Source organism: Myotis myotis, unplaced genomic scaffold (genome assembly GCF_014108235.1).
Source record: "Myotis myotis isolate mMyoMyo1 unplaced genomic scaffold, mMyoMyo1.p scaffold_m19_p_2, whole genome shotgun sequence".
NCBI lineage: Eukaryota > Metazoa > Chordata > Mammalia > Chiroptera > Vespertilionidae > Myotis > Myotis myotis.
In genome coordinates, this window is record NW_023416324.1 from 157,835,203 (window position 1) to 157,862,180 (window position 26,978).

A 26,978-nucleotide genomic window follows, 5' to 3' on the forward strand; every position below is an offset into this window, starting at 1 on the left:
ATTAGAGGCATTGGCAATAAAGTCAGGAAGAAAGCAAGGATGCTCACCCTCTCCACTATTTTTAACGGATTTTTTTGTAATGTGGTTAGATACATACAAAAAAAGGAATATAAATTGGAAAGGAAGAAATAAAATAGTCCCTATTTTAGGTTATATGGTAATATACCTGGAATACCTGTGAAAATCAACATTAAAATGAATACAAACAGTGAAAAAATTTAGAGGGTAGCATATTAAAATCCAGCCATAGAAACAGTACCCTCTTAGAAGAGACAATTAAGAGATGATCCCATATAAAACAGCAACCAAAAATTCAAAATAATTAGCTATATAATTAAGAAAATCTATGTATGGAAGACTTTCCAACTTCCTGAAAGATATAAAAGTGTACTTGAATAAGAGAAAGGTATTCTTTGCTCTTGGATAAAAGGACTCATTATTTTTTCTTCTATTTCCTCAAATTTGGTATTTAAATATTTTTTTTCTAAAGTCAAATGATTATATCAGTAAACAATTAAAATTGTTGATTTATACATGTTTATAAAACTATATATTTTTCTGTTGACAAATATTTACATGTGTCCCACAATTTTCAATATGAAGCATTTGTGTTTAATTTCATAATGATTTCTTTTTTACCATTAATTATTTAGGAGTATTTTTTTTAGTTTCCAAAATATTTTTGTCAGTGACTTCTAATTATTTTGATACTTTGGTGTGTGTGTGTGTGTTTGTGTGTGGGGGTGTTTTGTTTTTTAAATCCTCACTCGATATTTTTTCCATTGCTTATTAAAATATATATTTTTTTATTGATTTTAGAGGGGAAGGGAGAGGGAAAGGAGAGAGAGATAGACACATCAATGATGAGAGGGAACTATTGATGAGCTGCCTCCTGCATGCCCCCTACTGGGGATCGAGCCCAGAACCTGGGCATGTGTCCTGACTGGGAATTAAACTATGACCTCCTGGTTCATAGGTGGACACTCAGCCAATGAGCCACACTGGGCAGAGTCCATTCCTTTTTAGAGAGTGGAAGGGAGGGAGGAGGAGAGAGAGAAACATCAATGTGTGAGAGACACGTCAATTAGTTATCTCTCACATTCACCTGGACTGGGGCCAGTGATCCAACCTGCAACTCAGGTATGTGCCCTTGACCAAGAATCGAACCCATGACCCTTCAGTGAGTGGGCTGATTCTGTACCCACTTGAGTCACACTGGTCAGGGCTGGTGTTTAATAATTAATTTAACATACATTTATCAGATAATTTATTTTCCTCAAATAGTGTTCCAGGTTCTGATGATAGAGTAGTGAAGTAATCACCCTACTTCTGTGCCTTTATGGTACTTACATTCTATTATGGGAGGTATATTTTTAAATTATCTATATATATAGAGAGAGAGCCAGGGTCTGTAACGACCACAGTAACCAAGGCTCAACTGAACACTGGAAGTCAGTGCTGGGTTGCCATGGCAACCCAGGACTGACTGCTGAGGGGGCTGCGAATCAGGCCCAGAGAGAGGCCTGCAGAGAAAGAGGCAGGGTCTGATCCTCAGCCTCTGGCAGCTATTGATCAGCTGTTGCTTCTCTCTTTCTCTCTGGGCTTTGCCAGCAGCTGCACCTCTGTTTCTCTCCAGGCCTCCAGGGGGGGCTGCTGATCAGCTCTGCCTCTTTGATCAGTCCCAGAGATAGGCCCAGAGATTCTGACTGGCATAGAAACTGACCAATCAGAATCAAATCTGGGTGAAGTGTGAGGAGCCAATGGCTGCCTAGGATGCAGAGCTTTTGACACTGACTGGTGTAGAAACTGACATCAGAACCTAATCTGGGTGAAGTGCGAGGAGCCAATGGCTGCCTAGGAGGTGGAGCTTTTGACGCTGATTGGCATAGAAACCGACCAATCAGAACCTAATCTGGGTGAACTACGAAGGCAGAACCTAAGATGGGCGCTGAGGAGGGGTTTTAAGTGCAACAGCTATTTGGTGTAAGGTGTAAGAAAGTGGTTCCATTTTTTAGTAACCAGTTTGGCAGTATGGTGCATATGGCTGGCTATCAGTCCAGATATAGGGATTATGTTCGTTTGTCTGCCAAGAGCAAAAGCCTGATGAAAAAGGCTTTTCTTCCCCATTTAAGCAATCCTATCCTATATAATCTATCCTATCTAATAATAGACAAACATGGTAATTAACTGTGCCTCCAACATGCTTCCCATTGGCTAATCAGGGCGATATGCAAATTAACTGCCAACCAAGATGGCAGCCAGCAGCCAGGCAGCTGAAGCGAACAGGAGGCTTGCTTGCTCCAGTGATGGAGGAAGCCAAAGTCCCCGCCTGCTGCTGCCAGCCTCTGTGCTGCACTCTAAGAAACAATGTTGCAATTATAGAAGCTAAACAAACCCCAGAAACCTGCTTTCAGCCAGCTGGGCCTCAGAGCTGGAGCTGCAACAGTGTTTCAATTATAGAAGCCAAACAAACCCGGATACCTGCTTTCAGCAGCCGAGGTCTCAGAGCTGGAGCCGAGCCTCAGAGCTAAAGCCGGCTCTCAGTTCCAGTGACAGCCATAGACGGTAAATAAATCTCAGAATAAAAAAAAAGAAAAAAAGGAGAGGTTGGGAGCTTCAGTCACCCGCCAGCCTGAAAACAGCCCTCAGCCCCTCACCCAGACTGGCCAGGCACCCCAGTGGGGACCCCCACCCTGAAGGGGGTGTGACCAGCTGCAAACAGCCATCATCCTCTCATCCAGGCTGGCCAGGCACCCAAGTGGGACCCCCACTCTGATCTAGGACACCCTTTAGGGCAAACCAGCCAGCCCCCACCCGTGCACCAGGCTTCTATCCTATATAGTAAAAGGGTAGTATGCAAACTGACCCTAACAGCAGAATGACTGGGAATGACTGGTCACTATGACACACACTGACCACCAGGGGGCAGACACTCAATGCAGGAGCTGCCCTCTGGTGGTCAGGGCGCTCCCACATGGGAGGAGCTCTGCTCAGCCACAAGCCAGGCTGATGGCTGCCAGTACAGCAGTGGCGGTGGGAGCCTCTCCTGCCTCCTCAGCAGCGCTAAGGATGTCCGACTGCAGCTTAGGTCTGCTCCCCGCTGGCAGGTGGACATCCCCTGAGGGCTGCCAGAGGGATGTCTGATTGCCATCTTAGGCCCAATCCCCCGGGGAGCAGGCCTAAGCCAGCAGGTGGTCATCCCTTGAGGGGTCCCAGACTGCAAGAGGGCACAGGCTGAGCTGAGGGACTCCCCCCCTGCCCCCCCAGTGCACAAATTTTTGTGCACCGGGCCTCTAGTCTAATAAAAGGGTAATATGCTAATTAGACCGGGTCGACCTGCCGTCTTCCGGACATCCAACTTCCTTCTGGACAAAGCCATGGTGGTGGGGGCTGAGGCAAAGGCATTTAGGGGCGATCAGGTAGGCAGGCAGGTGAGCGGTTAGGAGCCTGTGGCCCTAGATTGTGAGAGGGATGTCCAACCGGCAGTCAGACATCCCCCAAGGGGTTCCCGATTGGAAAGGGTGCAGGCTGGGCTGAGGGAATTCCCCCCAGCTTGTGCACAAATTGGGGACAAGATCAGGCCGGCTGGGAGGGCAGTTGGGGATGAGATCAGGCCGGCAGGGGAGGCAGTTGGGGCAATCAGGCAGGCAGGCAGAGAGGTTAGGGGCAATCAGGCAGGCAGGAAGAAGCAGTTAGGGGTGATCAGGCAGGCAGGCAGGCAGGTGAGCTGTTAGAAGCCAGCAGTCCCCGATTGGAGAGGGTGCAGGCTGGGCTGAGGGAATGCCCCTCCCCCCCATGCACAAATTTCATGCACTGGGCCACTAGAGTGTGTGTGTGTGTGTGTGTGTGTGTGTGTACATATATATATATATATATATTTTTTTTTACATACATAAATATATGTAATACTCTATTATGTTTTGGTGTGGTCACACATGTTCTAGAGTGATCTTGTTTTTGTCTTGATCCATCATGGTCACAGAATGACCTTGTCTGATATCTCCTGGATGTCAGGGGCTGCCTTTCTCTATCTTAGTTCTCTAAATGATTCTACTGTTTTTTTACATTTCCTGTATTATAATAGTGTATAATTATCTTAATAATTTATGACATTTTGAGGTTCAGTATTTTATATTTTGTAATTTTTACTGAAGCTTTTGCTAATAATGTTTTACAGCCTCCATTTTTCAGATGTTTACTTTGAAAAAATGTATTAGCATTTTAGAATACTATTTTATTAAATCTTTGGGCTTAGATCATGAAAGGTTATATTATTCACTAGAGGCCCAATGCACGAAATTTTTGCATTCAGTGGGGGGCGGGGGGGAGTCCCTCAGCCTGGCCTGCACCCTCTCACAGTCAGGCAGTTGGACATCTTTAGCGTTGCTGCGGAGGTGGGAGAGGCTCCTGCTACCGCCACTACGCTTGCCAGCCGTGAGCTCAGCTTCTGGCTGAGTGGTGCTACCCCTGTGGGAGCACACTGACCACCAGGAGGCAGTCCTTGTGTTGAGTGTCTGCCCCTGGTGATCAGTGCGCGTCATAGTGACTGGTTGTTCCACTGTCAGACCGAAACCAGCTCTCTGACATCTCCTGAGGGGTCCCAGATTGCGAGAGGGCACAGGCTAGGCCAAGGGACCCCACCGGTGCATGATCAGGGCTGAGGAGGGACATGGGAGGTTGGCCAGCCAGGGAGGGGCCACAGGAGGGCTCTAAGGCATGTCCAGCCCATTTCACTCAGTCCCGATCAGCCTGACCCCAGCAGCAAGCTAACCTACTGGTTGACTGCCCCCTGTTGGTCAGTGCACATTGAGCGGCCTTAGCATATCATTAGCATATTACATTTTGATTGGTTGGACAGCCTATCGGTCAACCAAACACTTAGCATATTAGGCTTTTAATATATAGGATTTTTTCACTTAAGTCAGATTTTTCAAACTCTTTAGATGTACAAATCTCACTTCCATATACTCTGTAGGAATTTTTCTCATATACTACATATCCATCATTATCCAATAGGAATTGGTTTTATTATCCATCATTTTCTCTGGTATGTAAAAAGAATTTATTTGAAGTTGAAATACATCTTAGTACAATATGCATGACTTTATGTAAATTTTATTTTAGGAATTATTCTTTAAATTTACACTGTAAATTCAGCAAGTCATGCCCTTTAGTTTGTAAAGAAGCTCAATTGTTTTGTTAAATCAATTTTAAAATTTATTGATTATGGTTTAAAAACAAAATAAGAATATGTTATAGCTTCAAAAATAAGCATACATTGCTTTCCTGACCTGATATATGAAATTCTGTTTATTTCCTGTTAAAACTACTAGCTGGTTTGTTATTTTTTGTGTAAGTGATTAAGTCCCAGGGTGCTATGTTGGAGTAGTTTATAACCAGCACTATATTTTCCATTTTACCACTAGATTTTTGTTTTTTTGAATATTGAAACATCATACTGTATAACAATTCTCATCAGAGAAATATTAATAGATTTCTAGAAAGTCATCCTAAGGCAACTCCATGGGCAATATTATTATTTCAATACTGGCCTATTTTTATCCTCCCTGTTTTTTCAACCAAGGATAGATTAAATTTAATGAAACATAAGCACTCAGAATCATAGCAAAAATCAGCATGGCTAGCACTAGTTGAAACTTGAATATGATCTTATAATTATCTGTTCTCAGATTCTTTTATTTTAAAAACTAGAGGCCCGGTGCACAAAAATTTGTGCACTCGCGGGGGAGGGGGGGCCCCTCAGCCCAGCCTGTGCCTCTCTCAGTCTGGGACCCCTCGGGGGATGTCCACCTGCCAGCTTAAGCCAGCTCCCTGGGGAGATTGGGCCTAAGCTGGCAGTCAGACATCCCTCTGGCAGCCTGGGAGTCCTCGGGAGATGTCACTTGCCAGCAGGGAGCAGACCTAAGCTGCAGTCGGACATCCTTAGCACTGCTGAGGAGGCTGGCAGCCTGGCTTGTGGCTGAGCAGAGCTCCCCCTGTGGGAGCACACTGACCACCAGGAACTACCCCCTGTTGGTCAGTGTGTGTCATAGTGACCAGTCATTCTCAATTGATCTGTTAGGGTCAATTTGCGTATTACCCTTTTATTATATAGGATAGAGGCCTGGTGCACGGGTGGTGGCTGGCTGGTTTGCCCTGAAGGGTGTCCTGGATCAGAGTGGGGGTCCCGCTGGGGCACCTGGCCAGCCTGGGTGAGAGGCTGAGGGCCGTTTTCAGGCTGGCCATACCCCCTTCAGGTTGGGAGTCCCCACTGGGGTGCCTGGTCAGTCTGAGTGAGGGGCTGAGGACCCTTTTCAGGCTGCCCACACCCCCTTCAGGGTGGGGGTCTCCATTGAGGTGCCTGGCCAGCCTGGGTGAGGGGCTGAGGGTCGTTTTCAGGCTGGCCATGCGCCCTGGTGACCCAAGCTCCCAGCCTTTCCTTTTTTCTTTTCTGAGATTTATTTATCTTCTATAATTGAAACTTTGTAGCCTTGAATGGAGCCGAGGGCCAGCCGGCCAGGGCAGGCGGGAAGCTTGGCTTCCTCCATCGCCAGGGGCAACCCAAGCCTCTTGCTCTGGCTCTGGTGCTGCCGCCATCTTAGTTGGGTTAATTTGCATACTCGCTCCTGATTGGCTGTTGGGCGTGGCTTGTGGGCATGGCTTGAGTGTAGCGGAGGGACGGTTAATTTGCATGTTTCTCTTGTATAGGATGAAGAACATGTATTTTAATTTTCTTATTTATTGGTTTATAAACAGTTATTAACCATTTTTAATGAACCTCTAAGTGTTCATAAATTTGAGTTTAAAATGCTGTTATAAATCAAAGAAAAAAAGAACTTGATATAGAGAAACTAGATGCCAAATTTGTGGCCACATTTTCAAGTGTATAGGATTGAATGGCATTATACATAATTTATTAAACTTACTTCATTTCATCCTTTATTTCATCTTTATTTTTTCTATCCCTTTTTTCTTTTGCTTCAATTTCCTTATCTATTTTTTTGTTGTGTCATGTATTTTTACATATTTCCTCAATTTCTCTTTGGAATGAGGAAGATTTAATTGGTAAATGTTTATATTGAAATAGCATATTTGCCAGTTTTTTAAAACATAGGAAGTCTATATTCAGGATCTGGAAAAATTGGTATTCTAAATAAAGTTGTATTATATAGTATTTAATTTTAATGTATTAACATTAAATTTTATTTGGAACAAGTTAAAATTAATGTTAGCATTACAAAATGATTGTTCTAATGTTTCCCAGCTGCTAATAGGTTATGAAAATGGTACTGTGGTATTCTGGGACTTGAAATCTAAAAGAGCAGAACTGAGACTTTATTATGATGAGGTAAGTGACTTCTCCTGAAATACTTGAAACAGTGTTATGACTTTGTGTCTGTTTTTTTGCTTTTAAGCTTTGTATGTTACCAGTATTCTTATCATTGGGACACTGACTGATTCTCATTCAATGCCTCATACTTCCTGTTGGCATTTGCACAAGTTCCAATTCTGGGTTGTTTTCCTGAGTGGTAATTCTGCCTTGACTGCCCATTTTTTGGGCCCTTTATGGCATCTTATATACTTTGGTGCCTATTACCTATAGCGTATAGCCACCTTCATCTAAAGTTTTTTTCCTTTCTTTAGGCTGTGTGCTTTTGTCTTAACTCATTATCCTTAAGGTCTCTAAAGACACTATTCACACAGAAAATTATTTTTATGTATCATCAAATTTAAGTTGTTGAATGGTCTTATCTTCTAGTACTGCTGCCTTAGAATAGAGATTTTGTACATAGTAATGCCTAATAATAAGAGTCAGTAAGATCTTGAAGTTTTATTGTACGTAGTTGAGGCTGATTTCATTTAGAGAAAGCAATTAACTCCTATTTATAAAGGAATAGTCTCTGACCTGATACTTCATATGTTCAGAGATTGATTCTAGGCCATTAATTATTTCCATCATCAGGAAAGGCTAATGTGAAGACAGTGAAGCTGGAGGCAAAGGTGAGAAAGAAAGGGGAATTACCTCTTATAGGTGTGAAAATAAAGATTAACATCTGTGATTTCATTTAAAATGGTAGACTAGGGAGAGATAAGAGGAATATACAGGTCAACAATTGCTGTCTGGTATCACCTATGCTTATAGGGAAAGAGTTCAGAAGAATGTAAGATAGCACTGATATAAATATAAAAATAAATTTTAAAAACATTTCTTTTATAACCCTTTCTGTGCTCCCTCCAGTCCCCTCTTAACAGTTTTTAAGTTTTGATACTTAAGGATAGCCAAAGATTTACAGGTAATGTGGGCACGCTTGGTGAAAAATACTACGGCAAGTGATGTTATACAAATATACTCTTTATGATAAAATTTTGGGGCATCTTAAATCATAATGAAAGAAGGATTTTCCTTTTGTTAAATACACAGAATGTAAAGATAAGGATGGAGATGGTTACCTTTCTCAAGACCTTATTCTTATCTCAGCTAGATAAGTCTAAATACCATCTGGGAATTTAGCCAGTTGGAACTAGAGTAGAGCAGCTAAAAAGGAAATCCAGAGGAAAATGCTGAATCGATAGTTTTCTTATGGTCTTAAACAGTTGAAGGAATGTTTCTAACCTTAAAAAGCAAGCAAAAGTATTTACAATGAAATGTTTAAATAAGGTTTAACTATGTTTAAGTCAGTGGACTACTGCACTCTAAGTACTTTCTACCTAGAAATCATTTTGAATATTGATTTATATGATATATGTATCATTTCCTTTGGTTTCTTACCTTTTCAGTGGCTTTTACTAACAAGATTATCATTTTAAGACATACAGTGGAACCTCGTTTCTGTTTTCTACATTTTTGAATTCTTTTTGAATTAGTTGTATTTTAGTAGAGCTTTAAAGTCCTTTTTAAGAAAAGGGTAGGGTATAAACAAATAATTAGAAATTGAATATTTATTCATTAAGTCAGGTCAAATGCCACCTCTTCAATAATGCACTCTTTGACATTCTCCTTTCTAATAACAAGTTGTTTTTACATGTCTGCTCTTCTGTACAATATGTATACTTCTTTTATAGTACTTACTTGTTTTGGTTTTGTGTTGTAGCTATTATTTTGATATGTCTTCTCTAAGAGGTAGAAATTGACTGGGATAGGAAGAAGGGATGGGCCTGAGGGCATTTTCTCTGCCCCCACCATATGTAGAAAAGCAGTCTGAGAGAACTTAACTGAGGATCATCCAAGTTAACACATAGAGGTGGCAAGAAGTGACATTTCCCTTCTCTGCCTAGTAATGAAGAGCGGGGTGAGAAAAAAACATAAGTCCACAGTTTCATATTATCTTTTCCACTTAATCAAATCTTATCTTTTAAAGTATAGCTTATATCCTTTTTACTTTATGATATGTCTAATGATTACTTTAGCATCAGTTATCTGTAACTCTAATAATAATTATTGTTTGGCCGAAACCGGTTTGGCTCAGTGGATAGAGCGTCGGCCTGCGGACTGAAGGGTCCCAGGTTCGATTCCGGTCAAGGGCATGTACCTGGGTTGCGGGCATATCCCCAGTGGGGGATGTGCGGGAGGCAGCTGATCGATGTTTCTCTCTCATCGATGTTTCTAACTCTCTCTATCTCTCTCCCTTCCTCTCTGTAAAAAATCAATAAAATATATTTTAAAAAAATAATTATTGTTTGGAAGTTCATTTACCTCAGTCTTTCCTAACTCATTATTCTCTAAGTCCCCTTAAGGCAGTGGTTCTCAACTTTCCTAATGCCTCGACCCTTTAATACATTTCTTCATGTTGTGGTGACCTCCAATTTCATTGTTACAAATTGAACATAATTAAAGCATAGTGATTAATCACAAAAACAATATGTAATTAAATATGTGTTTTCCGATGGTCTTAGGCGACCCCTGTGAAAGGGTCGTTTGACCCCCCAAAGGGGTCGCGACCTACAGGTTGAGAACCGCTGCCTTAAGGAAAGGCTCCTGTTGCATATATCTGTTCAGCTTTTATGTCTACTAGAGCACCTACTTTATGCTACCACTGGGAATAAATTTGGGAAAATGGAGTAATACTTTTTAGTTTTCTTTCACAACTACAGAGTGAATCTGTAAATATAAAAAATTAATTCTTCTTGCTTCAAATCAATTTGAATTTTTTATGTTGGAGGCAATATGGTACTACAATGATTGAATATGCGTTTTTTAGTTAGATAGACTTGAACTTTGACTTGTGTGACCTGAACAAGTACCTCAATCTCTTTAGGCCTATTTTCCCATGTGTAAATTGGAAAAAATAATACCTGTTTTATAGGATTAAATGAAATAATGTACATAAAGTACTTCCCATTGGTCTGGCTCATCATTAGAGATGGTGGCTCTTATGTAAATTGTTTTATAAATTAGCTACTTTAAGTGGAACTAGCTCACTACCTTACCAGAAATCATCTTCAGATAACCTTTCTTTTACTTCTATGTAAACAATTTTTCAAAGAAACATTATAGGATACAGGGAGGATGTAGAATTTATAACAAGTTATGGGATCTAATGATGTTAGACAATTTACTTAACTTGTATTTATCTCAGGAGATGAGTTTTTGTACTCTTTTATAAGCCCACAAAAGGATGAATCAAAGATAGTATAATCTGGGTCAGAAAAATTATGTATGTTTCTTAAGTGTTATTGCTATAATAGTTTTATGTCAATAATTTTTCTTTAAAATATAGAATGATATAACATCAACTTTCTCTCACTCTACTTGTTTTTAATTGTTATTCCATTAGGCTATTCATTCAATTGATTGGCATCATGAGGGCAGACAGTTCATGTGCAGTCATTCAGATGGTAGCTTGACTTTATGGAACCTGAAAAACCCAAGCCGTCCTTTTCAGATCACAATTCCACATGGTAAGAAGCATGCTTTCAAAAGGAATAAACTATAGAATTATAGTGCTTTGATTTAAAGAGGTGGTATCAATGTGTTTGGTAGAAAGAAGCAATAGGACATAGCTTCTGATTCTAAATACCTATTTTATACCTCATTCAGACCCCCCACATTATGCCCCAAACTTCCTGTCTATCCACTTTCCTACTTAGTAAGTGGTATTTATATAGACCTTTCCAACCAAAAATTGGATAATGGATGGTTGATATATCTGAAACAGAGGAGATAATAAAGGATATTTGGCCAGTTTTTAAGTGTTAAGGAGAATGGCATTACTTAGATCTGACTTTCAGACCTAATTCCTATACTGCCTTGTTACCTGTTGTTTTCTAGTTATTGCATTTATTTCCATTTCTGCCATTTGGTTCCACTAAATTATGAGGACTGTGGTATTATTATAGGTCAGTGATGGCGAACATATGACACGCGTGTCAGAGGTGACACGCAAACTCATTTTTTTGGTCGATTTTTCTTTGCTAAATGGCATTTAAATATATAAAATAAATATCAAAAATATAAGTCTTTGTTTTACTATGGTTGCAAATATCAAAAAATTTCTATATGTGACACGGCACCAGAGTTAAGTTAGGGTTTTTCAAAATGCTGACACGCCGAGCTCAAAAGGTTCGCCTTTACTATTATAGGTTGTATTTATTTTATCTTCCTCATTGAAAAGAGTATTTAGCATTTATGTTGGGCATGTCCACCTATCTTTGATTGAGATGACCATATTATTTTCAAGAATATTGGTGATCAGAATTCTGTGTTTACCTCAAGGTATTGGTTGTTTCTTAGAGAGGTCAAAACCTACCATTTAATCAAACACATTCTACTTTATAGTTTCTGAGCATTTATAAAGTGTAACATTTAGAAAACAGTGTGTTTTTAAAATAATGGGTGACTTATAAATCACAAGATGGAATTATTTCATCTTGTGTTAGTGTGCCATGTTTTGTATCACAGCTGCATGTTCCATCTGCAGATGATTAATACATTTAATCTGAACTGCTTTACTTAGAAATTACTTTAAATTTAGACACTTACATGAGATGCTTTATTTAAAGATTGCTGTGCAGGGCTGGTTTGGCTCAGTGGATAGAGGGTCAGCCTGTGGACTAAAGGGTCCCAGGTTCAATTTCGGTCAAGGGCACATGCCCGGGCTGCAGGCTCAATCCCCGTAGGAGGTGTGCAGGATGCAGCCGATCAATGATTCTCTCTCATCATTGATGTGTCTATCTCTTTTTCCCTTTCATTTCCTCTTTGAAATCAATAAAAAAAAATAAAAATAAAAATAATTGCTGTTATGGATACTTTGGATACGTATTTGCTGTACATCTACTCAGGTTTAATTATTTGTTTCTGTGATGGGTTCTCCTCCCCATCAACTCTCCCCTCCCCCCCAATTTTAACTTTTATTTGCAAATATGTAATATAGCTGATTCATACATTTTATATTTACTTATATTCTCACTAGTCAATTTTGATACAAGTTCTTTTTGGCTTGACTGGGTAACTGATACTTTCATATATTTTATCATATCTATATTTATTTTATCAGTTTGGGTTTTTCTATAATTCAGTTTTTGAAAGAAATGCAGTCTGTTCAAAGTTGTTGAAAACATCAGCATCTGCATCTCTCATAACATATACATCAAATTAAATTCCTGCTGCCTCACTATGACATAGTGAAGCCAGTGTCAGTGATTTCAACAATAGAGGCCTCCATTGTCATATCTATCTATATTCTTTGGATTCGGTTTGTTTTTTTCTGGTTCAACTATTTTTATTTTCTAAAATAAAAAATTTTCCCTTAAGTACTACTTCAGCTGTATCCTATAAATTTTATATGTAATTTCATTAATAATATGTAATTTTTGTTAATATTCAGTTTGAAGTATTTTCTAATTTCTATTATAATTCTCCTTTTTACCTATGAGTTAGACACATGATTTGCCTATGGTACTTCCTTTGTCATTTTTATATATTTTTTTGTTTAATTTAGTACATTTTAAGCTTCTAGATGGTCAGTTATTTCTTTGTACCCTGACAAATAGTACAGTACTCTGAGCATAAGGAGTATCAATAAATCCAATTTTTTATACAATATGACATTTAAGCTACTTCAATTACTGACAGGCAACAAATATAATTAAAGCAGAAATCCTTCACCCAAAAAATAATTTTGGAGTTGGAAATTGAAGTAAAACATTAATTAATTGGATAGCTTTTCTATTAAAATTGGTGTATAATACTGATGTGTATTGGTTGAAAACTAGTAATTGCTTCCAGATGTATAAACAACTGTAAATATACTGTTGTGGTTAATTAACGGCTTGGTGATTATTAGAGAAGCACTGGCTAAAAATGACATCACTGTGTAAAGGATGGGTCTCTTTCTTGGCTCTTGCTTCCTTCAGTTCTCTTATCCCACTCATTACCCAAACCAGTAACCACCAACCAGATCTTCCTCAATCCCAAGACCACTGTTCAGTGTGAATCTTGAGCCAGAGTTGTCTCTTTGTAAGGCATCACAATTTACATATTATGTCAGCAATTACTTTTTATATATAATAGATACTTTTACATCTTTTTTAAAATGAGAATGATTATGACCAGTATTTTATTATTAGTTGCCTCCTTATTGACATAGGGTAAAAGAAAAAGCAATTTTAGAAAAAATGCCATGGAGCAGATATGGCGTGTTTTATGCTAATACCCTACCCTTTAAACATATTAAATATAACTATCTTGACATCCTATTTGGATTTGGCTGAGCCATTCTAAAGCTATCCTGAAAACTTAAACATATATGCATGTAAACACCTACTTATAATAGGTATCTGTGTCTATAAACAACTGTAGCACTACAAGAATAAATAAGGGTACTTAAAATAAAAAAATGTATAAATCATCTAAAAATGTCAATTTTATTAAAATGAGACAGAATATAAACAAAAACATAAATTGAAAGATAAGAGGTTAAATGCAGAAGTAGCCCTACCTGGTTTGGCTCAGTGGATAGAGTCGGCCTGTGGACTGAAGGGTCCTGAGTTCAATTCTGGTTAAGGGCACATGCCTGGGTTGTGGGCTTGATCCCCAGTAGGGGGCATGCAGGAGGTAGACAATCAATGATTCTCTGTCATCATTATTGTTTCTAGCTCTCTCTCTCTCCCTCTCCTTCCCTCTCTGAAATCAATAAAAATATATTTTAAAAAATAAATGCAGAAGTAGCTTTGTTTCCATTTCATACTTTCTGATTCTTTATTCAAAATCTTATAAAATCTAAACAACATAATCTTTCCCCTACAAGAAACCACTATTTTTGTTGTATGCAAATAGAATACATCATTAAATTTACTTTTTAAAATCATGAAACATACTATCTGTGTTTATCATCTAATGAACTTTCCTTTAAATGAATTTAATGAAAATGCAATGATATTGATAGTCTGTAAGCTTTGAATAGCATGTTTTTCTGCAAATGAATGGGGTTTGCTTGTGTTATAGATAAAATGTTGAGTATGGATCTTCATAATAATACATTTCATTTTGTGCATAAATATGTATGTGTGCTTTCATTTTAAAGATTGTTTATTTTATCTTGAAACTTAAATAATTAGCTCTGGCTGGTGTGGCTCAGTTGGTTGGAGCATTGTATGATACACCAAAAGGTCACAGGTTCAATTCCCAGTTAGGGCACATACCTAGGTTGCAGATTTGATCTCAGGTCAGGGCATGTGTAGTAGGTGACCAATCAGTGTTTCACTTTCACATCAATGTTTCCTCTCTCTCTCTCTCTTTCTACCTTCCTTTCTCTCTAAAATCAAAAGTATATCCTCGATTGAGGATTTAAAAAAAAGGAACTTAAATAATTAAAGTACTCTTACATAAGACTATACTTATACATGTAGAATGTAAAACAATATAAACTTGATACGTTTACATATAACTTTATTGACTATATAGCAGTCAAATATCAGGATTCAATAAATTGTTTACAAATTCAACAAAAATGTTAGGCTACATAGACATGTGTTTGTCCTATCAGGAAAAATACATATTACATTATTATTTTCTTTATATTTCTTTAGTCAAACTTTTTATTTCTCATGGACTAGTAGAATTTAAATCAGATTTAATAAAATTCTTTTTCTTTTTTTAGGAAAAAGTCAAAGAGAAGGAAGAAAATCTGAATCTTGTAAACCAATACTTAAAGTAGAATACAAGACCTGTAGAAACAGGTATGCACTTTTACTTTGGGGATTATTGGAAAATATGCAATAAACAGAGACAAGAAAGGTAGATAACTTTTAATGTTGATGTATTGCTTAAAGTTTTACATAATTATATTACCTGGTTGAATCCTTTACATTAACAATAACAGAAATCTTACTGTTTAATAAGCATATGTGTGATGATCATTATTATGAATACTAGTGATCTGGTGCATGGATTCGTGCACATTGAAAGGAAATTAATTAGAAGGTGGCCAGCGAGGTGGGACTGGACGAGACAGGCCAGGCATGCCCTGGAGCCAACATCCCGTGGTCCCTTCCCAGTGGCCCCACCTGGGGTGGCGCTGTGGCTCAAAAGCAGTCTGCGGAGTGAGCTGGGTCCCTCAGGCAGGTGGGGTCCCTCAGCCTGTCCTGTGGGGAATCAAGCCGAAACAGGCTCTCCAACATCGCCCAAGGGGTCCTGAAGTGTGAGAGGGCACTCTTCAAAGTTGCTGTCATACAGGGTGTGGAATGCAAATGCAAGTGTGCAGTAAACCAGATTCGGGGCCAACAGTGACCCAGCAACAACATAACGCATGACCGAAGGTGGAATTGAGTGGCCCACGAGGAATCAGGCTCCCTCTTCTCTGGTTTCAGGGTGTGTCACCCGAGAACCATGGCTGCCAAGTCACTGCAGCTCAGCAGCTCCTGCATTGAGTGTCTGTTCCTAGTGGTCAATGCACGTCATAGTGACCAGTCAGATGGAGGGAGGGACACTTAGCATATTAGCCTTTTATATATATACTAGAGGCTCAGTGCACAAAAATTTGTGCACTCAGGGTGGGGGGCCCCTCAGCCCGGCCTGTACCCTCTCTCAGTCTGGGACCCCTCGGGGGATGACCACCTGCTGGCTTAGGCCTGCTCCCCGGAGGATTGGGCCTAAGCTGGCAATCAGACATCCTTCTGGCAGCCCGGCAGCCCTTGGGGGATGTCCACTTGCCAGCGGGGAGCAGACCTACGCTGCAGTCGGACATCTTTAGTGCTGCTGAGGAGGCAGGAGAAGCTCCCACCACCACTGCTGTACTGGCAGCCATCAGCCTGGCTTATGGCTGAGCAGAGCTCCCCCATGTGGGAGCGCACTGACCACCAGAGGGCAGCTCCTGCATTGAACCCAAAACCTGGATATATGCCCTGATCAGAATCAACCCAAGACCTTTCAGTGTATGGGATGATGCTCCAACCAACTGAGCCAAACTGGCCAGGGGAGCCTACCTGCTTTCACCAACAGAATGCCTTTGAAATTTATCCAAGTTGTGTGCATTGATAATTTTTAGTTTTATTAATGTTTTCCTTATGTATAAAAACACTGTAAATTACATGGATTTTAATTTCCTGTATAATAACCCAGGATGCATTTGTATTAGTAATAAAGAAGATATTTACTAGTATGGTACAGCATTTACCAAATTGTGTCCCTTTTAATCATTGATTGTATTCATGGAAGAAAGGAATCTATAATCAAATAAATTAGAGAAATCTGAGAAATTCTCTGGGTTATATAAAAGTAAATTGGATCCTTTATGATTTCTCAGATCTTTAACATATGTCATGAATTATAAAATCTCAAAGGGCAGATATGGTTTGCAAGTGTCAAGTTATTAAGAACATTTTTATTTTTTGCCACACAACTATTAAGTTGTATTCTACAGTTTGAAAAACATTAGACTAGAAATGAAAAACATGGACTTCGGAGTCTGGATTTGAATCTTTGTCCATCCATGCACTATCTGCTTTAAGCTAACAAGTTATTTAATCTGCATTAATCCCGGACTCCTCATCTACAAAATGGGGCTGATAATACTTTCCTCATCAGGACTGAGAATTATAAGGTTTTGAGGATTACATAAATTTTACTTTATATATACACGCAGCACAGTATATGCCAACATTTTACCAACTAGAGGCCCGGTACATGAAATTAGTGCATGGGTAGGGTCCCTAGACCTGGCCAGTGATCAAGGCCGATCTGTGGGGCCACCGGTGGGGCAGTCAGGGGTCCCTGCTGGCACCTGCCTTGGCCAGCCTGGCGCCACCCGCTTGCCGGCCCCACTCCCCCACTCCCCTGCTGGTCGCCTCCCTCTGTGGGGTGACTAGTGGGGCGATCGGGGAGGGCCCCCGCCGGCACCTGCCTTGCCGGGCCTGGGGCCTGCAGGCTGGGGGCAGCTCCTGCATTGAGTGTCTGCCCCCTGGTGGTCAATGCATGTCATAGCAACTGGTTGTTCTGCTGTTTGGTCGATTTGCATATTAGGCTTTTATTATATAGGACTAGAAGCCCGGTGCATGAAATTCGTGCACAGGGGGTGTCCCCTTAGCCCAGCCTGCACCCTCTCTAATCTGGGACCCCTTGGGGGATGTCCAACTGCTGGTTCAGGCCCGGTAGACATCCCTCTCACAATCCTGGACTGTTGGCTACTAATCGCTCACCTGCCTGCCTGCCTGCCTGTTTGCCCCTAACTCCCCCTCCCCACACCATGCTGGTCTGATTGCCCCTCACTGCCTCTGCATGCTGGCCTGATCACCCCTAACTGCCCCCCCTGCTGGCCTGGTCGCCCCTAACCCCGCTGCCAGCCAGGTTGCCCCCAACTGCCCTCTCCCTGCTGGCCTGTTCACCCCATGCAGCCTGCTTGTTCAGTCGTTTGGTCGTCCCTTACTAATGCCCCTGCAGGCCTGGTCATAGGCAGCCATGTTGTGGGGGTGTGATGGTCAATTTGCATATTACCTCTTTATTTTATAGGATATGCATGGTAATCATTCAGTAAATTGTAGCTATTTATTACTACAGGCACTACAGACCACTGTTTAGAAGAACAGGTTTAGAAGTCTGACAGACCTCAGTTTTCTTTTGGGTTTTTCTGCTTAGTTATTTAACTTCATTAATAAAATGAGGGTAATACTTATGAGGATTTACCGCAATAATTAAATTTCTAATGCAATTATCTATGAGTGGTTCCCTGAGCATTTTCCTGAGTAAATAACTTTTTATTCAATCATTCAGTAGTTTACAAAGAAGTACATGTATAATTAAGTCTATACCCAGTATTTTCTGATACAGAGTCATAATGATAGCAAAAATGATTTGCTCTCTTTCAAAAGAACAGGGGAGGTGGTTGAGGTTGAGGAGGGTATAGGGAGCAAAAATGGTGATGGGAAAATAAATAAATAAATACAAAATAATTTTTTTTAAGAGAAAGGACATATTTTGCAATGTGCTTACAAAAAAAGAGGGAGAGTAAATTGTTTTGATCTATGTTTAGATTAGTACTAGGAGATGAGAGTAAATTCACTTTTACATGGAAATAAGTAGATAGTTATGCCTTTATTAATATTTGGAACAGATATTGAGGTCAATATGTATGAAAAGGTACTATGTTCTCCAAGTCATGATCCCTGATGTGAAATAAAGCAACCAACCAATAAAGATACAGAAACCCATAGTCATTTCATTAGAAATGATTTTTAAATCTGGAAAAATCTTCTTAATAATATATGTGTAATTTATAGAAAGAATAAAAATGTTTCTTAATAGCACTATTTTTAGGTGAGTAATTTACTATGTCAAATTACTGGGGAAAGACTAACTCAAGTCAATTGATGAAGGATTCAAGGAAAATAAATTAGAGCATTATTGCTTGTATAGCTTACAACTCAAATAATTTTGTCAGAATATTGACAGAATTATAAATAATTAGTACAGGTATTTTATATATAGGTTTTGATGGCAACTTTTTTTTTAAATTAAATCTTTATTGTTCAGATTATTACATTTGTTCCTTTTTTCCCCCCCATAACTCCCCTCCTCCCAGTTCCTGCCCCACCCTACGCCCTCACTCCCCACCCACTGTCCTCTTCCATAGGTGCACGATTTTTGTCCAGTCTCTTTCCGCATCCCCCACACCCCTTTCCCCCCCCCAAGAATAGTCAGTCCATTCCCTTTCTATGTCCCTGATTCTATTATGATCACCAGATTATTTATTCACTTGATTCTTAGATTCACTTGTTGATAGATGCATATTTGTTGTTCATAATTTGTATCTTTACCTTTTTCTTCTTCTTCCTCTTTTTAAAGGATACCTTTCAGCATTTCATATAATACTGGTTTGGTGGTGATGAACTCCTTTAGCTTTTCCTTATCTGTGAAGCTCTTTATCTGACCTTCAATTCTGAATGATAGTTTTGCTGGATAAAGTAATCTTGGTTGTAGGTTCTTGGTATTCATCACTTTGAATATTTCTTGGATGGCAACTTTTTAAAGGTTTTTTGTTGTTGTTGTTGTTGTTGTTGTTGTTGTTGTTGTAGTATATAGCCAGCATAAAATTAGCAAATGTCCTATTGGTAATGTTTGATACTATGTACAGTACAAAACAGAAGAGAAAGGGAAGTTTTATTAAGTGATTTCTAGAAATAAGTAGATCTTTCAGTTTATCAGATGGATGGAAGTGAATTATTTAGAGAAGCATGTATTCTCAAAGAATTTGGAACACTAAAAGTATTTAGCTCTTTTAAAAAAAATTAACAAGAGTATTTTCTGTTTGATACTTACTTATTGAAAATACTTTATATCATCACTTACTTTTTTTAATATACATACTAGTGGCCCAGTGCATGAAATTTGTGCACGGGGGAGGGGGTGTTCCTCAGCCCGGCCTGCACCCTCTCCAATCTGGGACCCCTCGAAGGATGTCCTACAGCCGGTTTACAGGGATTGGGCCTAAACCAGCAGTCGGACATCTCTCTCACAATCCGGGACTGCTGGCTCCCAACCGCTCACCTGCCTGCCTGCCTGCCTGATTGCTTCTAACCACTCTTCCTGCCAGCCTGCTTTCCCCCAATGCCCCCCACCCCCCGGCAGCCTGATCACCCCCAACTGCCCCCCTGCTGGCCTGCTCACTCCAAACTGGCCCCCCTGCTGGTCTGCTTACCCCCACCAGCCCCACCCCCCACCAGCCTGATCACCCACAACTGCCCTCCCCTCTTGGCCTCTAACTGCCTCTACCTCGGTCCCGCCACCATGGCTTTGTCCAGAAGAACGTCCGGAAGGTCTCCCAGTCTAATTAGCATATTACCCTTTTATTAGTATAGATATTAGAGATATAGGTATTAACTGGAGAAAAGTGAAAAATTATGAAGCTATTTAATAACTTTCTAATAGCTATGCTATCTTTTTTTTTAATGTATTAAATCTTTATTGTTCAGATTATTACATTTGTTCCTCTTTTTTCCCCCCATAACTCCCCTCCACCCAGGTCCCACGCCACCCTCCGCCCTCACTCCCCACCCACTGTCCTCATCCATAGGTGCATGATTTTTGTCCAGTCTCTTCCCGCATTGCCCACACCCCTTTACCCCCCAAGAATAGTAAGTCCACTCCCTTTCTATGCCCCTGATTCTATTATAATCACCAGTTCATTCTGTTTATCAGATTATTCACTTGATTTTCAGATTCTCTTGTTGATAGATGTGTATTTCTTGTTCATAATTTGTATCTGTACCTTGTTCTTCTTCTTCCTCTTCTTAAAGGATACCTTTCAGCATTTCATATAATACTGGTTTGGTGGTGATGAACTCCTTTAGCTTTTTCTTATCTGTGAAGCTCTTTATCTTACCTTCAATTCTGAATGATAGCTTTGCTGGGTAAAGTAATCTTGGTTGTAGGTTCTTGGGATTCATCACTTTGAATATTTCTTGCCACTCCCTTCTGGCCTGCATAGTTTCTGTTGAGAAATCAGCTGACAGTTGTATGGGTACTCCCTTATAGGTAACTGACTTTCTTTCTTTTGCTGCTTTTAAGATTCTCTCTTTGTCTTTTGCTCTTGACATTTTAATTATGATGTGTCTTGATGTGGTCCTCTTTGGATTCCTTTTGTTTGGGGTTCTCTGCGCTTCCTGGACTTGTAAGTCTATTTCCTTCACCAGGTAGGGGAAGTTTTCTGTCATTATTTCTTCAAATAGGATTTCAATATCTTGCTCTCTATCTTCTTCTGGCACCCCCATAATTCGGATGTTGGTATGCTTGAAGTTGTCCCAGAGGCTCCTTATACTATCTTTATATTTTTGGATTCTTTTTTCTTTTTGTTTTTCCAGTTGGGTGCATTTTGCTTCTTTGTATTTCAAATCTTTGACTTGATTCTTGCGATTCTTTAATCTGCTGTTGGAACTCTGTATAATACTCTTTATTTCAGTCAGTGTATGCTTAATATCTAGTTGGTCCTTTTTCATAACCTCGAGGGTCTCACTAGATTTCTTGAGGGTCTCATTAAGTTTATTATCGGTTTCTAGAAAATTCTTGAAAAACGTTAAAAGTGTGGTTTTGAACTCTATATCCAGTAGTTTGCTTTCCTCCATTTCTGTCATTTGTGTCCTGTTTCTTTGTCTCGGCATTTTTTATGCTTCGCTGTGTCGATAGAGTGGCTTTCTGTGCTAAGTGTCCTATAGGGCCCAGTGGCTCAGCCTCCCCAATTACCTGAGGTAGACACTCTTGGTACACCCCCTTGTGGGCTTTTTGCACAGTGTTGTTGTAGTTAAGCCTTGATTGTTTAGGTAACACTGGGAGGAATTGACCTCCAGGCCAATTGGCTGTGAGAATCAGCTGTGTCTACAGTGGGAGAACTTCTGTGCTGAAGACACCCTTATGGGGCAAGACTTGCTTCAGTGGGGCTTTGGTGCTCACTGAGTCTGCCCCCTGAGTGTGTTCCTTATGGATCTGAGGAGTTGTAATTGGATGGTCCCACTCTGACCACTGGGTACACTGGCTCTTGGATCTAAGGAGGTGCTAATCTAGCCTCTGCCTGAGGCTACCCAGCAGAAGCCAGCTGTAAAGCAATGCAAGTTGCCGTGGGGCCTTGCGCCAGCTGCAGTTTGTTAAGTAATTTTCAGATTACAAAGGGCCTGGCCTCTCATATGCAAAAGCCTCAGTGCACGGCTTGGGCGGGGCAGGGCCCGAGGGGATCAACAGGGCAGGCGGAGCGAGCAGCATGGCTGCTCTCAGTCCTGCCCTCAGAGGCCCTGGCAATCACTGTGAGCACCTCTGAGAGAAAGCTGCCCTCGAGTTCCAACAGATGCCAGACAGTCCCGTTTCTCCCGTATGAGTCTGGGTCCCCAGAGACTCGCCCGGAACTGGAGCTCAGAGCTTGAGACTCCCTCCCAATTGAAAAAGACAATCATGTCCTCAGCCGCCAGCCCTCTCAGCATGCACCTCTGCACCCTTGTATTTTACTTCCGCACCGCACCTCCTCTGAGTCTCGGTATGCTTTTCTCTTTCCTTCTAGGTGTAGAATTTCTACTCAGCCAGCCTTCCTGTGGTTCTGGATGATGTCCGTTCCGTCTTTTAGTTGTATTTTTGAAGTGGTTGTGCGAGGCAGCAATCTCCCGTGTTTACCTATGCTGCCATCTTGGTTTCTCTCAGCTATGCTATCTTATAGTCATCGCATTCCCACTCTGTCTAATTGTATCTTGCAACTAACAGAGAATTAAAAAATTAATTGATGTTAATTTTATAAGCTTAATAGAACTGGCTGGCACTAAGTAAAATTGAGAATAAGATCACATTTCGTTTGGTGAATTATTTTTCCCTTACACATTAGTTTTCTCCATCTATTTATCATAACCTTTTCCCACTGAAACTCCATTGCATAGAATTTTCATGTTACCTCCTATCATTTTGGGTTTGCCACTGTCACATTTTATTTCATATTGAAACTTGCCTCCTTTTTCTTTTTGAGATTTGGGACCCAACATACTAACTGATTAATATGAAAAAAACTAACATAGCCTATATTTAGTGATTTAAAGTTTGGGAACCAACTAATACTATATGTGAGAATGTCTTTTTGAGTCAGTGACCCCTTCACCTCCCTTCTACCTCACTGCCTTTCCCTTTCCCCCACCTCAACATCTTAAGACTGATTCATTAGTAATTTTAATGGTGAGAATGTATATTCAGTAAAAGCGAAATGGAAAAATAGTAAATTGTTGGGTGAGATATTTTAGGACAGGAAAAGATTTTTGTCCTACTGTGTAATTACCTTATATAAGCTCTCCACCCAGTTTATTGGCTCAATCCTGTGACATTGTGTCATCTAAAAAAGACTTCTCAGTCTTATTAAATTTTTTTCCTATATAGCGAACCATTTATAATATTTTCTGGTGGACTGTCTTATGACAAAGCTTGCAGAAGACCGAGTTTAACCATCATGCATGGAAAAGCAATTACAGTACTTGAAATGGATCATCCTATTGTTGAATTTCTAACTTTATGTGAAACACCCTATCCAAATGGTAAGTAACTAAAATGAAAGTATTTGTGTTGAAAACTCATTTTTTGAAATAAGTTCGTAACAAAATTAAGCTTAAATATTTTTAGTTTTGACAGCTGACATCTACTGTGGTACAACACTGTGAGCTACAGGGGCTGGAGCAGGTTCTGCAACTGTACCTACTTGAAGAACTGGAAGTAAAACAGATGTAGTGCAGCAGTGCTGGAGTTTCAGGTTCAATATCAGGTAAGTGCTTTAAACTTTGATAAGGATGGTGGAAGCTGAGCTGGGAGGGTCCTATAGGGGTCCAGGGTGAAATCGCTTGGGGAAATTGAGGTCTCCTAATAGCCTCTCCTAGACCAGCTCCACCCATCCCATTCCAAAGCCAATCAAAGTTAAAGCACTTACCTAATATCAGTGATCTGTAACTCTGGTGGTGCTGCATCTGTTTCACATCTGGCTTTGCTTCAGATGCAACTGCAGCACCTCTGATTACTCTGGGATTGCTGATGTGTGGTTAGTGATTTATTTCAATTTTGAGAATAATTGTCTGAAGAATCTTCAGGAGGAGAGGTGCTGATATATTTTTATCAGCCTAAATTTAAAGACTTGTAAACATAAAAATTAATCTAAACTATATGTAAATTATATAATGGAATCTAATGATAATGAAATATTTTAATAATGAAATCTAAACATTTAAAAGGGTGAAACTTCAAAAAGGAACTATCAGTTTATGATTAAAACATAGTGTATATATACATTCCCACATATAGATATAGGGGAAAGAGCACTGGACTTGGAGACTTAGACTTGCAGAATATTTGGGTTTATGATTTACCTCTGCCATTTTCTAGTTATGTGAACTTGGATAAGTAGTCACTTTATGTTTGAGTTTCATTTATCACTTGTAGAAAGAGAATAATAATATTGATTCCAAATGATTATTGGAAAGCTAAAGTTAATGTACTTTATAAACTAAGAAGATAAATTGTGAGTTTTATTATACATATTAATTTGGTTTATTCTTTAGTTTTATGTTTTAAAAATGGGTTAAGTAGATAAGAGATGACAATCAAAGTGGCACTTTATTTCTAGAATTGCTGGGGACAGATAAATTGCCTGTGTTGTTAACAAATACTTACGGGATGCCTCTGTGGCCTCAGTACTATAAGAACTTGTTGAGAATACTAATGAAGTATGAAACTGATCTCTGATGTCAAATTATATAAAATATGGTCAGATGAGGGAGATAATTGTGACTTAAATTTAAAAAATGTGACATCTTAAGTTTTTTAATTGTACTAATTTCAGGCTAGTCAAATAGTCGGTGATTGAACTATTCATGCAAAGGTTTGTGGAAAGAGGATTTAGCTAGGCTTTGAAGAATGACTTGAGTCTCTTTTTTTTTCTTTTTTATTGTTTTATTGCTTTAAGTATTACAAAGGGTATTACATATGTGTCCTTTTTTTTCCCCCGCCCTTGACAATCCCCTGGGACTTGAGTCTTGAAAAAGAATATTGAGTAAATGTTTTAGAAATTGTGAGGTTAGCATGAGGTCAATTTAGACAAATAATTGAAAGCCTTTGGAGGTATTTGGAAATAGGGAGCTACAGAGGAATTCTGAGAAAATACTAAAATGAAAGAAAGCAGTGTGGTTTTATATATACATATATGTGTGTGTGTGTGTGTGTGTGTGTGTGTGTGTGTGTGTGTGTATTATTGATTTTTTACAGAGAGGAAGGGAGAGGGATAGAGAGTTAGAAACATCGATGAGAGAGAAACATCGATCAGCTGCCTCCTGCACACCCCCTCCTGGGGATATGCCCGCAACCAAGGTACATGCCCTTGACAGGAATCGAACCTGGGACCCTTGAGTCTGCAGGCCGACACTCTATCCACTGAGCCAAACCAGTTAGGGCGAAAGCAGTGTTTTTAGTATGATTTGCCCAAAAGGAGTTTGTGGGTTTGAAGAAAGAGAGACACTGAAATCTAAAAAATTCCAGATTCCAGCTGGCAGGCTTTTGTGATAATGTGCTTTAAAATGGCCAAGATCTGAAACAGAGTACTGCCTGTAGGAACTGAAAGAAGAAAATGCACTGAATTTGGTCAACAATTGGATTAGGAATGGCATGGTAGATGAGTCAAAGATAACAAATTTTAAGAATAGTAGTTACATATTCAGTAATAGTTTTTTGAAGGAGAGAAAGGTAAGTCTGATCATGGATTTGTTTAGAGAACAGGAAAAATCTTTAATAGTTGTGAACATCAGAATATAGATGTTCTTTGGAGTTACGAGAATGAATGATAAAGAAAGAAAGGAAGAAAGAACAGAGGACCAAAAGCTGAGTTTATGAAAATTCCTCCCAATTAAAGAGCCTAGAGAAAGAAGATGTGTATGCCAGTAATAAAAACTCAAAACGTATGGTTGCAAAAATCAAACACCATGTGTGCGTTTATATATAAATTTCTGTACATCAGTAGAAATTTTAGGATAATTTCTAGTAATAATAAATTATAAATGTATTGTAATCAAGTCTAATCAACTTCTAAGCCACATATATATCCGTTTTTCAGAGAAGTGGTAATGAGGATGGACCTTTTTTTTGGTCAAGGGTTAGGAGAAATAGTTTAACTTTACTCAGTAAAATATAAATGTACTTTATTAACTATTTATAATTAAAATAATACATGAAAATGTCAGAAAAGTACCCTTCAATACACAATAGTATATAATTAAAACTTTCTCTCTCTGCCCTTCCAGAGGCAACCACTATTACTGAACTTCTTATGTAGTCTCCTAAAAATAATCTGCTTTCCAACAGATGATTTTCCTAAAGAGGGGAGACAAGAAAAAGAAAAAACTAGTAGCATAAAACCCCAATGTTCTTCCAATTGAAAAACAAAACAAAACAACCCAGAAGTATTGAAACAATGTTGAAAAACAACTTTAAGAAATAAGACAGAAGGGGCAAAGAGCCTCAGTTTGAGAACAGTTTGAGTAGCAAGCAGTATGACTGCATATTGTCACATAGATAGACACCCAAACAATGGCATGCTCCTTCTGAGTTTTAGGGTTTTGGTTTAGTTTTTCTCTTATAGCATATGATTTACGAATAGTTTCTGTAGCTTCTTAGGACTGTAAGGAATGTGAAAGCCATCTATTCCAGTTTTCCATCCAAGACTAGAATACTGTGGATGAAATTACTGCCAAGTAATTGTTGAATTTAGGATTAAATACTAAACTGGCCAGTAGAAACTGCTGGTATAATGAAAGCAGGATGGAATTTAGAGTCAGGAATTCTGGGTTAAAATTTCAGCTCTATCACTAGCTTTGTAAACTTGTGCCAATCTTGTAACCATTTTGGACCTCAATTTTCCCTATGAAATAGAAAAATATTGATATTTGCTCTAGCTACTGAAAATCAAATATCATGTATGTAAAAGGTTTTTGTAAAAACTTTTTCTTTCAATTGAGAATAACACTTTAATTGTGGCTTTCCATTATTCTTTATT

At 39.4% G+C, this 26,978-nt stretch overlaps 1 protein-coding gene across 1 annotated transcript in view; it reads left to right on the plus strand.

The window, feature by feature from the left end:
- STXBP5L (syntaxin binding protein 5 like) overlaps window positions 1–26,978 on the plus strand; it is a 223,949-nt gene that overhangs the window by 64,086 nt on the left and 132,885 nt on the right. The window contains exons 8-11 of the mRNA XM_036351923.1: window positions 7,265–7,348; window positions 10,776–10,899; window positions 15,099–15,177; window positions 23,330–23,484. Of these exons, the coding sequence (XP_036207816.1) occupies window positions 7,265–7,348; window positions 10,776–10,899; window positions 15,099–15,177; window positions 23,330–23,484 (442 nt within the window). The remainder of the gene's footprint in view (window positions 1–7,264; window positions 7,349–10,775; window positions 10,900–15,098; window positions 15,178–23,329; window positions 23,485–26,978) is intronic.